General features: G+C 38.7%; 1 protein-coding gene across 4 annotated transcripts in view; it reads left to right on the top strand.

Annotated features, from left to right (window-relative positions):
- DACH2 (dachshund family transcription factor 2) overlaps positions 1–18,587 on the top strand; it is a 314,600-nt gene that overhangs the window by 160,499 nt on the left and 135,514 nt on the right. For all 4 annotated transcript variants that reach the window (XM_069811523.1, XM_069811522.1, XM_069811521.1 and 1 more), the window contains exon 2: positions 501–616. In XM_069811523.1, the coding sequence (XP_069667624.1) occupies positions 501–616 (116 nt within the window). The remainder of the gene's footprint in view (positions 1–500; positions 617–18,587) is intronic.

Below are 18,587 nucleotides of genomic sequence, written 5' to 3'. Positions count from 1 at the left end.
ACCCATATAAAGCCTGGCTTGTGAGCTGAGTAATGCATCTAATTGCATTTTTCAAGACTTTACGTGTGAGTTACACATGCATGTGAATTTCTTGAGATCCATTTTACAGATAGTCATATTAAGAAAAAGCTATTAATTAGCAAAGTAATGGTACAATAGGGGTAGAAATATGGATTGCTTGCTTTCTCGTCTTGTGGTCCAGATTAAAAAAAAATAAAATAAAATAAAAAAATCTTAGCTTTCTAGTTATTTATGTGACTTTGAGTTCCTGACTGTGTTAACTATAGGTGCTGTTTGGCAGTGTATTGTTAGTTCATTTGAAACCTATACAATTCTTGTATGTTTGATCAACTTATTTTTCTTTTTTCCTAGGCAAGAATTTCTAATATATTTTTGTGCATCATTGATGGTTCATATATTTTGTACAAATCAATACTGTGTGTAGTAAGCAAATATTTCAAAAAGAAAATGTGTTTTCATTTATCCTCTTATTTTATCAGCTCACGACCAGGAAGACCCCCCAAGCGTTCACTAGGAGTTGCGATACAAGAAAATGCACGTCTTCTGCCCCATGGAGTTCCAGGCCTCTTATCACCAGGACTTATCTCTCCGACAGGTAATAAAATCCATCAGATGATCAGCCTCATCTCTTCATACTGCACAGCAGTTAAAATAAACTAATATTGATCTAACTGCCTTGTCCTTCAGGGCTTTTTCAAGCTTTACCAGAGGTTACATTATTGGGTTTTTTGAGTGTTCATGAAAACTCTGTTTTGTTGCTGCAGTGACTGAAATCTAATGGATTTATAATTTAGTTCTTTATTAATTGTAATTTCCTTACAGGAAATTCCATTAAATGTGTTATTTTCGTAAAAGAAAAAAAAAAAAGAAAATGAACGATTGTCTCAGAGAACCCTGTAGCATGCATTTCTTCCTTTCAAATGCATGTGTATTTTAGTTCTCATGGGATATGAACAGCGTGGCTAATGTGTATTGTATTGCAACATCATTAATGTATGCTGGGAAGATAGAGAAATGCTTGTACGAATTATAGAAGAAACACTTGAAAAGCAGATAAATCCGCATTGCCACAGTGGATTGTACTTTAACAATAACAGTCTGCATTCAATATCATAATATGGAGAACTAGCATGAAAATATGTGAAGTTATAAACAAGCCCTAAACATAATTTAATGCATAGTATTTTATTTCACTTCATTAATTTATTAATAGAGTTTAAATTAAATCTTGTGCTATGCTGATGAGTGTTTTAATTTTTTATTAATTGATGTGTGCTAAAGGTAAGTTTATTTTGGTAATAAAGCTATATTAACAGACTGTATTCTTAAAAGTAATTGTTTAAATATTCAACAGGCTTAGCAGTTTTAGGATTACTGTCAAAGTCCAGTCTGAATGTATTGTATCTCCATAATAACCAAACTTAGTGAAGTGTTTAGCAGAATATAAAGTCATAGAACATCTTACAGGGAAAGCAGGATTAAAAAAAAATGATTAATAGGAGTATAGCAACTTCTGTCTTGAACTTGCAGATTACTCTGCTTGCAGAACCTATTGCACTGCAACTGAGTGCCTCAGCGGGTCTCAGTGTTCAGGGGAATAACAAAGCTGAGATGTTTAATTTCTCCTACGACTCCAAGTGTCACAAGGACTTCACAGTGAACCAATAACCTTTATCACTGTGGAAGTCGGAATGAACATTCTTAAGCAATAGTCACAGTAACCTTAACTGAAGTAGTTAATAAAGCATGAAAGCATTTTGCTAGAGCCAGGCGCCACAGCTGAGCTAGTGCAACTTCATGTACTGTTCATATATGTGGCAGGGATCAAGAACTGTGTTTTTACTCTTATGAGCAGTTTGTAAATGAGGGTCTTTTTTTAGTAGCTCTGTCGTGTTTTCAGCTCAGGAATTTCATGCATTTGGTGTTTTTTTATATTATTACCAGTGGGCAAGAAAGCACAAGAGCCACTATGCATTGGTAATGTCTTGTCAGAAATCCAAAATATTCCATATTACTTTTCCAGCCTGTGTGTGTTTGCAAATAGGACATCGAATTATGCCGACTACCATATTGCTTTAAATTGGGAAATATTTTAGGATGCAGTGTGCTGACTATGCACAGTAAAATAGTATCACAGACACATTCTGTGTCTCACAGATATTTTGGGTATCACAGAGTTTGAATAAAAAATTTTTAAGTTGAATTTCTAGACTGTTGTAAGTTGTTTGGAGTCTGAAGTGATGACTAGGATACATCCCGCTTTATTTAACATGTGGAGGGGTGCATGAGAAGATTGGCCCTGGGGGACTGTCTTTCAGCCCAGGCCCAGGGTGGCCGCCTTCCTGACCTTGAGAGCTGCCTGTGAAAACCTCTGCATGACGAAGCGCCGAAAGTCACAGAGAGTGTGCCTCAAGTAGCTGAAAAAGAGTTTTGGGAGCAGCTTGTAGGCAGGAGAAAATGTGCACTTCCAGAGCATCTCAGCATCATTGAGGATCCTGAACAAGACAGGTCCGCACAGACGAAGCAGCCCTGCCACCAAGCCATGGCAGGGCAGCTCCATGCTGACAGTCTGTGGAGGCTTGTCACTCAGGAATCAGAGCTCCTGATGTTTTTGAGTTGTTTATCTTGTTCATAAAGAAAGAACAGTGTAAAAGTTGGGGGAATTGCTGAGTAAGGAAAGGTGCCTAAAGAGCCACTTCTAAACTCAGTGGGGATTTGAGCTGTTGTAAACTTGATGGAGCACCTGGGATATGAAGCCTTCATTAGCTTTATTTATTCCTGTGTACACTTAATTACTTACTGCTTTGCTCTGGTTGCCTTCAAAACTCTCGCAACTGGATCCTTTCCTTTTGTCTGAACTAAGAACAAAATGCATTTTAACACTTCTCACAGAATAGAGGTTTTTCTTCCAGTCTTCTGAGTGGTGGGTAACAGAGTGGGATAAAAGTTGCAGGGTTATTAACCTGTTATGTACTGCCTAAGTTTTACTTTGGTTATTTATGATCTTACTTGCATATAATTTCCTCTGGTTCTGACAGTTTTGGCCCACAGCACTTGTATGTAAAACTGAATCTGTTCCCTGCCCCTGGCTGTCCCCTGCTCTGTGACCTGCTGATTTAGGGGGGGCTTTCCGCATGAAGCACTCTCTGTTCCCACACAGTGTTTCAGACGGCTGTGGGACCAAGACTGGGGCAGAGACTGAGGAGGGTTTGCAGCATGGTAGGGCTGGATCCATCCCTTCCAGTAGAGTGGATGCTGCTATGGAGGCAAGATCAGCTCTTTACCTCTTGGTGACTTCTTCGGTTACTTGTTTCCTCTAACTGCAGGGTAATTGCCCAAAGCATTTTTTAAATTATTTTTTTTTTAACATCTTCTTGTCCACTCCTCGATAATCCCTCTGTCTGATCTTGGCAGTTCTTCCTACAGCACAGATATGCAGATGGTTATGTTTATCTGCCTACGTTGTTAAAAAAAAAAAAAAGTCACTCTTGCTCTTCTTATGTGGCTGCCTCATTTTCTAATGTGTCTGAGTTGTTTTCTTCTTCAGATAAACTCATTTTAGTAACAGACTCCACATCAGCAAATGCAGCATGATTCATCCATCCATTGCATTTTTTCATTTTTGCCTTCTCTTTAGTCTTCTGTCAAGTTAAAGAGAAGGAGTTTGCATCCAGGCTAGCTCTTGGTTAGATGGATAGGTCTCAAGAAGTTGCTGTTCTGGCTGCAGAGCTCACAGATCTGTCTGTAGAGGGTATTACAGAGTGATGATTAGTAACTTCCTGCAGACTTGAGTGAGCCATCTGTGTTTCCACTCCTTGAAATGTGCTGTTATTTTCATCACCCATTTGGTTTGTGTCAGCTCAGTTTACATGGTCATTTTCACATAATAAACGGGTAGTTAAATTAGGCATACTGCATTTCCCAGAATAGAGCGTAATTTTTTTACCTCTTGGCAAAGTGGGCTACAACTACTCTTATACATAAGTAATTTGTGAAGGTAATAAGTGAAGCCTCGACCTTTTTAAATATTTGTAGGTACCTTCCACCTTTGGGGAATGGGAACATTTGAGTTACAATGAGACTAGAGCAGCAGGGTGGCTAAAACTGCTGTGATCAAGGAGGGTGAGGTGATGTGTCTGGGATGCATACCACTTGGAAGGGCTTGTGTAAACAGCACAATAACCGTGCCCAAACTGCATCCTTCAAGAGCTGATATTTAAGTACTGTCCATTTTACGTTAACTTAGGAGAAAGTGTTTTCCTTCTTGTGTTCGTGTAGGAAATGTGGAAATCAGCGTGGTGCCCTTGCCTGCTGTGAGGGCAAAGGAAAAATCCTGGATGTCACAGAGGGATGGTCATGAAAGGCTCAGTCCTTCAAACAATGCAGTGTGATGACGTGACATTAACAAAAAAAGGCTTTATCTCCTATTAAAGTACAAGTCTTTGTCATCAGTGTATCTTAACAAGACAGTTGGGACTTATTTATGCAATAGATTCTCAAGGAAGTTTTAGGGTTGTCGTGGTTTAACCCCAGCCAGTAACTAAGCACCACACAGCCGCTTACTCGCTCCTCCCCAACCAGTGGGATGGGGGAGAGAATCGGGGAAAAAAAGTAAAACTCGTGGGTTGACATAAGAACAGTTTAATAGAACAGAAAGGAAGAAACTAATAGTGATAATAATAACAATAATAAAATGACAATAATAATAAAAAAAAATCAGAATATATGGAACAAGTGATGCACAATGCAATTGTTCACCACCCGCCAACCGATGCCCAGTTAGTTCCCAAGCAACAATCCTCCCCAGGCCAACTCCCCCCAGTTTATATACTAGACGTGACATCAGATGGCATGAAATACCCCTTTGGCCAGTGTGGGTCAGCTGCCCTGGCTGTGTCCCCTCCCAACTTCTTGTGCCCCTCCAGCCTTCTTGCTGGCTGGGCATGAGAAGCTGAAAAGGCCTCGACTTAGTCTAAACACTCCTCAGCAACAACTGAAAACATCAGTGTGTTATCAACGTTCTTCTCATACTGAATCCAAAACATAGCACTATACCAGGTGCTAGGAAGACAACTCTGTCCCAGCCGAAACCAGGACAAGGGTCTGAAGCAGTAGTGTGCTTTGTGAAGAGAAGCTGAATAGCTTTAAGCCAGTCATTCAGAAAACTGTTGATAAGGAATGAAGCTGAAAGAGTAGTTGGATCTTTTGATAGTTATCCGTGCCAACTTCAGTCCTCCTACCCTTCATTTAGGTTGTCCTCTCAAAAGGTTAGAAAACCACTATATGAAGTCTTCATTGCATTTTTTCTGTATTCAGTTTGTAGAATGGCTACTAATATTTCAATAAAACCATTGTGGGGGCTGCTCCGTCTTGTTTTGAAGGTATTGGAGAAGGTGGATCATGAAGAAAATCATCCTGCCACTAGAACTTTGTGAGACTGTGGTACAGGGCACACACCTGCTTTCTGGAGCAGTTTTCAAGTGGTAGGATGGGCATCTCTCTGACTGCACGTGGGCTGGGAATCATGCAGCAGAAGCTGATGGGGTGCTGGAAAGGTGTGGTGAGGCTGGGTGCAAGGAAGGTCGACACGAGCCTGTTCAAAACATTTCTGTTGCCATTTTATATTTCTGAGATTTGCCATCCAGAGCTGTGAGCAACCTGGTAGGCCTAATCCAGTGTACCCTGGCAGGGTATGTGCAGTATAGGTCAGTGGATAGACTGCAGTGAGGATTTCGGGCTGAGGGCTGCGGGGTGCTCAGTGCAGGAGATGGGAGGAAGCCTGACTGATGGGGAATCGTGTGTTAGAAGAGGAAAACAAGGCATTTTCAAATGGACACTCAACTTTGGTGGCCTTTGGTGGATGCGAGGTGGGAGAATTCAGAATTTAGAGGTTAGACAGAGATTCACCCCCAGGTGATGACTGTGTGGTAGGGAAAACTTGTTGGAACATACTGTGTACAGAGGCTGTGGCTGGTGCTGCTGCAGGTGGGCAGGATGTCTGAGGCTCTTCCTGGTGTTAATACCTCCCGATTAAACCTGCCGCTAGCATCTATCATCAGGTCTCTGCTTTTTTTCTTACATTGGTCTGCCCAGGTGACAGAAGCAAACCACCTGCATTTCCAAATGTGTAAGATAAACTGATGTTTTCATTAGCAGCTACATTAGTTTCACCTTCCTTGAAGTGATCCTTTTTTATTTGATAAACAGACTTTTAAAATAGACACTGTTATATTAGCTGTTTGTCTAGAGTTTTTAAGAATGTAGTAATTAAAATATTGACCTGTTTATAAAGATACGAGTATTTTTTCGGTATAGTTTTTTCTTATCAATAGTTAAGGGAAGCTGTTGTGAACCGAATAGTTTCATGTATTTAATATTTTAGTGAAGTTAATATTTTAATAGATATACGAAGTCACATCATTGTGGGACTCAAATGGAATTGGCCACAGGAGTATGCTAACTTTATGTGTTACTTCAATAAAGTAGCGATACCAGCAGTGATACCAGCAGCCACTTACTCTTTCTACAGAAAAGCTAGCATAAAACAGTATTTGCAGTATCTGCAGTCTTTAGGCACTTTAATTTGGTATATCCTTGTTAGGCGAATGAGTGAGACTAGAGGCTTTCAAGGTGTTTGGTATCCACTTGCTGTTTATCAAGGTTGGGCACACAGTCAGCCAGCACAGCCTCGCTGATGCGCAAGAGCTGCCTGCGGGAGCTCCCGGCTGCCATTGACCCCACAGATCATCTCCTTATTTCTGTCCGAGACTGGTGTTGCTCCAGTGCCCGCCAGTCTCTCCTGGCTGAGGAACTGTAAGATGTGCTCAGGGTCAGAAGAGCAGAGCCACGGGAGCAGCAAGGACGTTGGCTTATTGAGGGGCACGGCGGGGCTGGAGGCAGCGGATCTGCTCCACGTGTAGCATTTGCTCAGAGACTGGGGTTGCCAAAACCAGGCTCTGAAGGTTTGCCTGTCTGTATTGTAAAACCTGCTTCCAAGAAACAGCTGTTATTTGAAGAATAAGCATTCACTCAGGGTCACTTTACAGAACATCTATTGACCGATTTCATCACTTGGGGTGTTTGATGTAGGGCCACTGTGGCTGGCAGCTGCTGGCAGGAGTCCTGGAGCCTTGGAGAGCAAGGAGCAGACGATTGTAGCGTTAAGGGAACCCCTTCCTTTCTCAGCACACTTAACTGAACATTTTTGTATGTTTACATATCCTATTTCTGTGGCTCATTTCACTGTTTACGGTTATCCTTTTTGGGTTTTTTTCAGTTGTCATAGATGTCATTTTAAAGTTCCATTTATAATGCAAAACATATGCATGACTTTGTCATTGTTGGCATTACCTGGCTTGGTAGAAATTATTATTTTCAATCAAAGGCAAACATACTGATTAAGGATGCCACAACACTCCTCTGCCTATGGGGAACGTTAACAGTTTATAAATTGTTCTTGGTGACAATTCAGTAGTGTATTACTTTGATATATATGGCTAATAAATTAATATGATTAAGTTAATGAGTAGTACAAGTGTTGCCAAACTCCACTCATCGGGCTTTTAATGCTGCTCCACATTTGCAGCTCTAGCTTCCCCCTGTGGTGAGAGGATCAGTGCTACCTACGCACTGTCATTGTGATAAATGGCATATCCCACAGTGCCCTGCACTCCATCTGGTGTGTCCCCAAAATGAGAAATATTTTATACAAATCACACACTCAGAAGCTCAAAGGACTGTAGAAAGATCTATTTTTTCAAACAATAATAAAAATGCATACATCTCTTTAGCAACTCTTCATTTTTACTGTCATAATGAATGCATATAGCTTTGGGAAATGAAAGCTTGTGTGAGTAACATAGGAAAGTTATCCACTACACAGTAAAGCTGACAAATAAGTTACATGCTCACTCTTTTATTTTATCATGAAATGTTCTGAGATAAAAAATGATGTTAGAACATCTATTTAACTGGATTTTAAAATTAAAGACCATGTATGCTGCATGATTGAGTACCACCCCATCTCATGCCAGCAAATTTCTGTGCTGAAGGGAGCATGAATTTGAGTGAATGAGGAATGCAGGATCATATCATTACTCTTTAAAATACAGCCGTTCAGTAGAGTTCTGATAATCTAAAAACTCTACTTGGTGACTATGAGTCACTTGGTTCCTCTCTTTCCTTTTGTCTTTTAATATTATCTTTCTTTAGGGATCCATTTTTAGTGTCTGCTTTATCTGAGTGGGACATTACATTTTTGACAAAGGAATAGGTAAAGCTGTTGAGAATTTACTGAAGGGTTAACCTTGTCATAAATTTAATTTACACATAGTCTCAGCTACTAATTATTGTCCGAGAAGTGTGAAACTCAGTAATATATTTCTATTTTTAAGCATTTGCACAGAATTTTTTTAAAAATTAGATCCTACTGTGTTCCTACATCTTTTGAGATGACAGTGTTCAACAAAGTGGTCACACTGAGAGAATTAAGACTATGTTGTCTTGACACTCAGGGCAGGTATGTGCTGAATTTATCTTGATTTGCAGATGGAAGGGAACAGTTTGAAAAAGCTGGCTGAAGTATCACAGAGTTAGCAAAATCACTAAGTTTTTATCTGTTTTTATGATCTGTGACGTTCTTTACTACCAGCTTTTCTGTTAGCCTCATGTTTGATGGCATTGAGGTCTATAATGATCATAATACCTGTCTGCTGCTCTCTGTCGCATCTTTAACTGACTTTGAAACTGTTTTAGCTCCTTTAAGTCATCATTAAGAAATGTCTTCAAGTCAAAAATAGTATCAGGAGGTATGAAAGATTTATCTTCAGCGCTCTTTGTTTTCTGGAGGACTGTTTTGGCAATAACAACACTATTGTAATTGAATAGTTTTTGTTAGGTTTTATTTTCCTTTACAATAACATGATTTAAGTTGAACAAATAGTTACAGTCTGAAATGTTTTCCATTCGGTACCTTTAACCACTATCACAGCGAGTGTATTTAAATGCCTTAAGAGTGGTTGTGTAGGAATCCCAGACTGACTGCATCTTGTACAGTCTTGCATTTTAATGTAGGAAGCTGGTTTTTTGGATTCACTTAAGTTATATTGTCATTGAAAAACTTTTACATTCATGCTAATGGAGAATGGCTTATTGTGATTTAGCTGGTTACAAGGATCATCAAATGCACTGTAGGGTGATAATCCTCTGGTAGGCAAATCAAGCATCTTCAGATTCTGGACTGTTACCTTGGGTGACATAAGGCCTATTCATGATTCTCCATTTTAAAAGCAGCATATTTTGTGCTAACAATAGAAATTGGAATATTATGGCATACAACATCAGAGACAAGGAGTGTAGATCCCCACTGATACTCCTACTCTGCTTTAGATTTATCCAGCAGTATTTCAGAAGACCTGTTAAGCTCAAGATACCTACACGCATTTGAATTTTTATTCCTATGACTTTGAGGGGTAACTGTGTATAACTGTTTAAATAAATACAATTGTAACTGGCTGGATAATACACTCTGGTTGCAGAAAAATGTTGATCCATCATCATCTATTTGCAATGCTAAAATTTACATTTACATAAATAATATTCCTTAAAATGCAGCCTTCGGATCTATATTAGATTTGAGTAATGTGATTTCCTGAAGGAGAGCTTTGTAAGGCTGTATTTTGGCAAAATTCTTGGTATAACCACACTGCTGCAAATTGTTCAGAAAAATTAGGGAATGAATCTCACCGGATTAAAAAGTAATCATGTACTATACTTAAATCCAAGTATTTCCATAGTTACAATTCTGGTCAGGTATTAAGTACTTTAAATGTAATTTAACAGCTGTTGTGCTTCAGTCCTTGTGATACAGACCTCTGGAGTCCTGAACAAGTGAAATACTTTAGTATGTTTTTAAGATTAGGCAAACAAATAATCCCATTCATTTGGATTGGATTACTTGTTTGCTTAAACATAAGTGTTCCGCTACTTACTATAGCGTTTTGGAGAACATGTTCTATGAGGATCCTTTTGCAAAATTGTGAATTCAGTAAGTGTCTATGTCAAACCAATACTCCCTTTTGATTGTCCTAGTGGTCTTCATTCTTTTAGTGTTTTGTGTGGACTAGGGTTTGTGAAAAGAAGTAACACATTTTATGAAAAAAAAATTGGAAAAAATTTTAACAAAATGGCTGCTGATTGGGAAGTCACCTGAAAGATGGCAGTTATTTGGGTTTTTGTAGCCACATCGAGCAGCTCAGAGTGACGGGGAGTGGCTTGCACTTGGAGCCCAAGGTGACAGCTGGAAATCCTGCTTGTTTGAGGATGATGATTTGCAAAAACCTAGTTCTGGTTCTCCCTTATCCTGAAAATATTTCTGCTGGAGTTGAGGCAGCGATAACAAATACTAGAAATTTTTCATTTGCTGCTGCTGATTTCTGGATTAGCCTTTGCGTTGGTTTTGCAGAAGGGAGAGCTTGGTATGCTGAAAGCAAGATGGTAAATATGTTCAAGCTAGGGAAAGAATACTGTGTGTGATCAGGAGGGCACAATTTGAGTCTGTCTATGTAAAGTAGTGAAAAATTGCCCTGGTAATCTGGGAGAGAAGATTTTGGCATAATTTTTATGTATGTGCAGAAAATTGAGAGAAGCAAGTTTAGCAATGGAGGCTACCTCACTGTCCTTTCTGGAGAAGCTGCTTGTATAGCTGATCTCCCAAGGAGCAGACCTTTGCTATGTAGAAAGTACAGCGGCTGCAGTTGGTGTTTCCTCCTGCACAAGAAGAATGTGCTCTTCTTTCAGCCCTTCCCAAGTAATAAAACACGATGCCAAGTGCTGGCAACAAATTAGGATTCACGATGAAAAGAAACATATCTTACTGAGCATTTTGAAGAGGCGCACATTTTTATTTTGAAGCTAGCATAACTAAAATAGATTTCTTTGTCTGATCATTCTCATTAAGTGACTGGGACCATATTAAGTTTTCACTGGAAATGTATTTGTATTATATAAACTATTTTATCACAGTCAACATTAATTGGTGTAAAGAAAAACAAGCTGACTTAATGAGTATAGTATCATACACTATCCTTTTGCTGAAGAGAGAGACCTCTTCAGTTTGCAGAGAGTCATGCTGATAGCAGCTGGCGTTGCTGCTACCGTGTTGGTTGTACCTATTTTAAAGATAAATGTAGGACCAGAGTTCTGGAGGATTCAGTCTAGAAACTGAATTCATTCTGAAAATCCTTTGCAAAGAAAAATAATTCCTAGAGCTACCAACCTCCTGTTCCTGCCTCACTTGGATATGAAAAGCTTTACTTCAGAAAGAGAAGCATTTTATATAATACATGCCTGAATGTAAATGACAGACATTTTATTAGGAAAGGAAAGCCTTTATTAAATATAATGATCTACATTGTTTTTATGTAATCTAATGAATTACAGTAAAAGCCTGAGAAATGAGCTGGAAAAGGTAGAGTACTCTCCCATGAAAGCGAGCTATGATAACCTTTTTGTAATTCTTTAACATGTTGAAAGAGTATTTCTACACAGACTTATTAAATTAAGCAAGGTCACCTTTTCATTTTATTAACAGATTCAGTTTGCCAGATCATGGACTTTGATTCTGAAGAATGTGGGTGAATCATGCAGTAACATATGTCAAGTAGAAAATTGGTTAGAAAATGTTAAATCATTTTGATGTTTGTATCTTTGTTTTTACCGCTGCACAATTGTAAAAAATAAAATGCTTAATTACTGTTTTTCACATTTGCATATTGATTGGATGTGCTTTAATAATAATGATATTTCTAAGTGGATTATCTCTCCTGACTGGGGCAGTCTCAATCTAATATTTGCATAAAGGGAAGAAAGTATCCTTTTCAATAGGAATATAAAATTCTGTTCTTCTGACGTGCAGTATACAATCATTACTTTGAAAGGTTAGCTATAAATAATAACCAGTGAAACTAGTCATACACTTAAAGATGAGCACATATATTGCATTTATCAATATGACCCCAGTTCAGCAAAGCAGGAATAAAACTGACATCCTGTCATGCAAGTTGTTCATAGACGTTCCCAAATCTCTGCATGTATATTATAGTCTTTTTATATAATATATATATGAAGAGGAAAATTATATTTAATGGGTGTTACATCAATTTAACACAAAATCTTGCTGTAATTGTTTATAAAAAATTTCATAGTCACTTCTAATTAAGAAAGTAAATGTCATTTATATTTCCAGTCTCTTGGAATTACTTTTTCTCCTGTATTTGCATCTGTCACCTCTTCTGTCTAAGTAAAAGTAATGCGTAAGCTCTTCACTGGTATATGTAACAGAACTGAGAGAACATCCCATCAATAGCCCCAAACTTTATGTAAATAAGGGACTTAAAGGAATAGATTATTTTCATATTGCATATATGGTTTCAAATGAAAGTACACTAATGTACAGATGTAGCTAAATCTGACTATCGTTAACAGCTCAGTAGTTCTGCACACATATGCAGAAACACTGTTCTTGCTACTTGGGGCACGCACACGGGGTGCAGCAGAGTGCAGTTGACTTGGCCCTGGCAATCGCAGAGCAGGTGACTTGATTACACTGAAATCAGGCAGAAAATGTCCTCTTCTGGCCACTCGAGTGAATCAGTCAAATTATCGAGTGGCAAAACTAATTCTATGCCGTGGGCCATCAGAGCTGCCACTTCCTATAAGTCAAGCCTTCACTTAGTGTGAAATTGTTTTTTATTTTATTCTCTTTCATTTATTATGCTTATTTCAGCTAATCCACTTAGTGAATGTGAATTACCCAGTATACTAAAGCTGTTTCAGATGTGCAGCCTTCTTGTGCTTTACTGGTGAAATATGAGGACTGCTCTCCTTTTAAGGCACTCCTGACACTGTTATGACCTATACAGTTAAAGTAGTATTTCAATTTTTCAGATGAGAACTCGAATGAGGAGAAGAGTTTGAATATGATTTAAAATTATCTAAAAGTGCATATGGTTCAGCTTTCTTTTAAAAGCAGATATAATTCAGATGGGTCACATTTTTAAGAACTAGGAATATATCTGCCATGAGTTGTAGGCCATTAAGTACCAGTTAATTTGAAAGAGTTTGACGGAACAAATATTCCCTTGGAAAGCATTGAATATTGTTTTTAACATTAAAATATTGCCTTAAATCCTGGCAGAAACAAAGCTGAGATCTGCTTAAAGCACTCATACAGGTGATATACCCTAGGCAATACTTGGGTATATAATTCTGTCCAAATGGCAATCCCTCATTTGACTGTGCCCTCTGGTACACAGCATTAACATTTTCCAATAAAAGAAGAGCAAAACATATGGAGTCTTTTATTTCAAGCAAAGAAAAATCAAAAAGAATAATGAGAATAAAAAAATAAAATGCCTGTGGTGATGGACAAGGGAAGCTACCAGGGAGTTGCTATAGCAGAGTGCATCAGAATAGGAAAACAAGAGTAGCCAGAAGGCACCTCCCATAGGCATCTAAATATAGGTTTCTGATACGTATAAGTACAAAAATATGTAGATGTATATGTATCATATGCTGAAACTAAGAGGCATGATTCAGGAGAAACCAGATATATTGTTTTAACTTGTATTCACACAGTGCTTTGAGCTGACATACATCTTGGGCAGATGAGGGGACTTGAAGGGTGGAAGGAAGTAAGCAGAGCCTCAAAAAGAAAAGTTGAAAGGATCATACTGTGATTAAGATGGATGCGTTGCTGACAGTGTCAGAGCAACAGCTGCTAAATCTAGGAGGCACTTGAAAGGGTCCCTCTACTTTGTTATATATGGAAGTCAATAGGTTATTTGGGCTAAGAACACCCTATTATTCAAATTCAGCTGACCCAGAAAGCCTTGCCATCTTTCAATGGCAATTCATAGGGCTTTGCCATTTAGGTAGTGGTTTTGGTATTTCCCAGTACAGGATTGTTCTGTGTAGTCTTGTATGACATATGGATATATTGATCTCAGTTTTTTTCCTGAAATGTATTACATTAGTCTGTATAAGGCTTCAGAAGGCTATTCTGTGTTTGCAGCTGGGTTAGATTGCTGAAAACTTGTCACCAGAATCTCTTTTTCATACCTATTAAGCATCGAGGAAATGTACCATAAATTGTTTTGGCCTTCCTGTTTTGGAACTGCTCCATTAAAATTTTTAATTACAGATAATATTTCTTCATAGTAGCTTATCAGTCCCATATATTAGGTAAGCATGAGTCCTAATCCTGTTGAGAATATGTGTTCATTGATGGAAAGTTTTCACTGTAGATTGGGCGTAGGAAAATATCCTGAGAATAGTTTTTTTGCCCATTGATACGGACATGGCCTTCCCTTTCTGATGTGTCTCTCTTGATCTCCATTTTTCATTGCATCATATTACTCTGCCTTTCCTCTTTATTTTTTTGTCCTTGACTTTTATGTCTACACTACAATTTGTGTTGACCTTGAGGTTGCCCTCAATTAGCTGAGCCATTTCAGTATCATGGCCCACACCAGAATCCTCCGCAACGTGCTTCTGATTTGAAAAGCAGAGCCATCCTAGAAACTGGTCTGTGACCATTTTTCTTTTCCTTTCAAGTTAGTGTTTATTTCCAGGCAATAAAGAGAAGGAGTGATACAAAAGAGATAGAAATCAGAAGCAATAAATCATAGGATCGCTTCTGGTAGGTTTTCTGTGCTCAAGCCTGCAGTGTCTGTGCCATCTGCAAAAAGAGGAGGATTGGGAAAGGTTTGGATGAGAGAGATAAATCTTATCCCTGAAAGTTCAACAAACCTCTCAGGATCCAAAGGGTGGCTGCCAGGGATCAAGATCAGGAATTTGATGAATAATGGTCAGACAGCAGGTTAGGCTGACCTCATGTGTGACCCTAAATAGGAGGAGGGTGTTAGAGCGGCTGGATTGCAGTACGGTCGGGGTTCTTTGCTCTGCCACTGATGACAGAAACCCCAAGACCCTGCTTGTACCTCGCCTCCTACAGCTGCGTTTGGTTGCGTGCCATGCCCTGTGTATGGAAAGCCAATAATGGCCACTTTTCTTTGGCCATCCCTGTTCTGTATTGGAACTTGCTCTCTGGACAAAGTTCTGTACTGACAACAGCAAACCTTGCTATCTGATGGCTAGGTGGGGAGTGGTTTTGGCTTGTGAGCAGACAGAGATGAGGATAGTTTGGGTTGGTATCATAAAAGATGTGGTATGGTCAAAGGATGGCTTTTGATCTCCTTGGCTACCTTTTGTTCTTTTTTACCTCTTTCTCTTATCATTCATAGGTATTTTTCTGTTTTTCAGATTCTGATCTGTGGAGCAGCAATGGTTCGAATGTGTATTTGTGTAACATCTCTATAGAACTTCTGTGCTGATGCAGTAAAAATAACAATGAGATCGAAGTAGTTTACTAGATAGTGAAATACTGCTTAGTTTTAGCATTTACTACCTGCATGTTTTTAAAGGCTAAGATGATGAGCCACTATGTTAATTGAGGAACTTGCTGGTCTTGGTAGTGAGCTAATTTTCTCTGTCTTCCAGCTCAAGAAGATCATACTGGTCTTTAAAAGGATGGGCGAACTGTGACATCTAATGTTACCACTCACATGTCACACCTATTTTTGCTAGATGACAGCCAGTACTATCACTCCCATGCTTGTATCTTCTGCATCATCAAATTCTGTGTTTATACATCTCCTGTGAAGTAACAAATGGAAATTTGGCAGTGGATTTTGTGGGATGCCATTCAATTGCTATTGGAAGGATGGTTAAATATCATGGTGAAATGATTTTTCACAAATACCAGCTAAGGGGCTATAAGCATCTCTTTAAAATGTGCTCAAGATGCAGTAAATTGTTTCAGGCACATCTTTACTTTTTTAATTTTTTTTTTCAACTTTTTATGTAGATTTTTAATTTTATTTTATAAAATAAAAGCAGCTGCTTTTGTGTGTCTAAAGTCAGTTATCAAGATTAGTCATTCAAATGTGTTAGGTTTTGACCTGTGCTTCTGTAGTGAGCTTACTTCAACAAGTTGAAATGAAATATAAATAACTTCCTCGTAGTTTTTACGTCAAATCCCAGATTAAAATTAAATGTTTTCTGAAGTGAAAGATGTATGCAGTGTTGGCTCATCTTGGTTTAACTGTGAGTCTGAAGATTCATGGGTTAAATTAGTAAAATAGAGTAGGTTGATAATGATATTGTCAGTCCAGACTTCTGACCATGTCAGTATTTACTATTGATGAAGTAGTCCGTGTTTGCGTGTTCCTACGCATTTACAAGAAATGGTATGAGATATGTGCTAGTCCTAGATAATTTTTTCTCCAGCACCTAGATCACATTCCCCTGCATAAATTTAAGTCTTAGTAAATCTGAATTTCTAGTGTAAATATTGGTGGTTATGCTTTTGCTTTCTGTCTCACAAAAATTTCAAAAGTCTGGGTTACCTTTGCAGTTAAATGGACTAGCTGAGAACAGTTCATAAAGACATAACATTTTGCAGCGTTATTTGTAATAAGGGGGATTCAGGGACTCATGGCAACTTTGGCAGGAAAAGTACTTCGGGCGACGTAGTTACTAAGGATAGTACAGAGCTACTCACGTCTTGATTTTAGAAGGCTGTCAGTAAAAGCTGTCCTTCCTGAGATGCGGGTTAGTATTTTCCTGGTGGCTAGACATGGACAGAGCATGGAGGTGGATTGTGATGGATGGAGCAGGGGTTCGATGCACGGTCTGATTGATTTGTTCGTCCACGGTGTCTCCTCTTTTATATGACAATGCTGTGAGAAAGGGACGACTTGGCTGTAGTAACACTTTTAATCTAGACCTTTCATACCTGCTGATGATTATCTGAAGAGGGTTCTGCTAGTTAGGTAATTTTCTGGTAGAGGTTGTGGAAATGACTGCATGCCTATGAAAATGAGAACTTGTGGTATGGCTAAGTGTTCCCTTGTGTGTCTCTTATATTCATGTGGAAGTACACTGGAGTGCCTTATTTTCTAAGTTTCTTTTTTGTTCTTTGCTGAGAATTTTATTGGAGAGAAATAGCTATGTATTGTGTGTATTAATCAGATCAACTTCTGTTTTTTCCTTTTGATAGGAATGCCTTGTTTTCTCCATTTGAGACATTCATTCTGATCTACAGTGACCAGTATCTATAAGCAAAAGGGAATTGAAATATCTTCCCAGGGTTAGTTTTAATTTTGCTTAATGGATGAAGGAAGATGAAATGCGACCTATTCCCCAGGGTTATTTAACATTAGAACTTGAACCTAATTAAGGTATTTGAGATCCTTTTTTTTTTTTTTTTTTTTTTAAATAAATTGTTTTAAAAACTGAGAGCTGTTTAAGGCACCTCCTAGTGGGAGGTGCATGGGTCCTGGTATGAGAATGGTTTGGGGACTCAGGATCTTCTGGCGTCCAGTCCCCATTGTACCGTTTTGCTGTATGTTTAGGTTCTGATTATCAGATGTCTGTCTTCTTGCTTCCATTCCTCTAAAATGATGCCAACAGTTGGATTATACCATGTGGGGAGTGAGGAGGTTGATTAGTCAATAGATGTGAAATATTTAGTTGGTGGAAAATATGTATAGTACAGTGAGGCCATGATTATTCGTCACGTCTTCAAAAAATCTTGCGCTCAGTTTCAGGGCATTCTACCTGCATAAGAATAGTGAGAGCAGACTTTTATGGTGAAATTGTAGAGAGCTGTCGTAGATTAATTAAAGTTATAGACCCTCAACATTTGTATTCTATTTGGGATGTCACTTCCAGTAAGCTTTTTAAAAATGTAGTGGTGCAAATGGAAAAGTTTCAGCAAATATTAGATGTAACAATGAAGACTTTTGTTCCTCATTAAACCATTTCTTGATGTTTCCCGATAGATTTTCATCTAAATGCCTGCTAATCCCAGAGCTCTGACAGGCAAGGCCTGCTGAATTAGGCCAACCACTGCTACAAATAGCTACTGCACATGAAACAGTAATCATTGCTTTCCAGTCTATTATTAGATTAACTTCATAGGGATTGCTTTTTTCTCCTGTGAGTTGATGCATAAATGACATGCTTTACCCTCCAATAAATCTAACAGCAGAGTGGCTATGACATGATGTTCATACCCCTTAATCCCATGACAGATTATTTTTGATGGCTGCAGAAGTTTAGAGCAGCTTGAAACCATTAGAATTTAAAGGCATCATTGAAATTTTACAGCGTACCTGACTCGGACACAACAGGGCTAGTACTGAGCTAAGTTTGCGGTGTATTGGCTCCACGTTGTGATTACCTGTCACGGGGAGTCTTACTTAGTTATACTGATCCCCAGCTGTCGTTCAGAGGAGGTAAACAGTCTTCTGGCGCTGCACCTTCGCGGTCTCTCCTTGGAGAACGTATGCTGCTGTGCATAATGTTCCTGTGCTTGAAACTTTCACCTGGAGACAGTCGTAACACTTGAACACATGTGGAGAGCATGTTATGCACACAGAGTGCTTCATATAGGTGCTTGCATGGATGAGCATGCTGAAAAACATTTGAACCTTTGTTGCTTG

This window comes from Haliaeetus albicilla, chromosome 23 (assembly GCF_947461875.1).
Source record: "Haliaeetus albicilla chromosome 23, bHalAlb1.1, whole genome shotgun sequence".
NCBI lineage: Eukaryota > Metazoa > Chordata > Aves > Accipitriformes > Accipitridae > Haliaeetus > Haliaeetus albicilla.
Note: the sequence above shows the minus strand (reverse complement) of the source record. Positions and strands in the feature narration are given on the sequence as shown.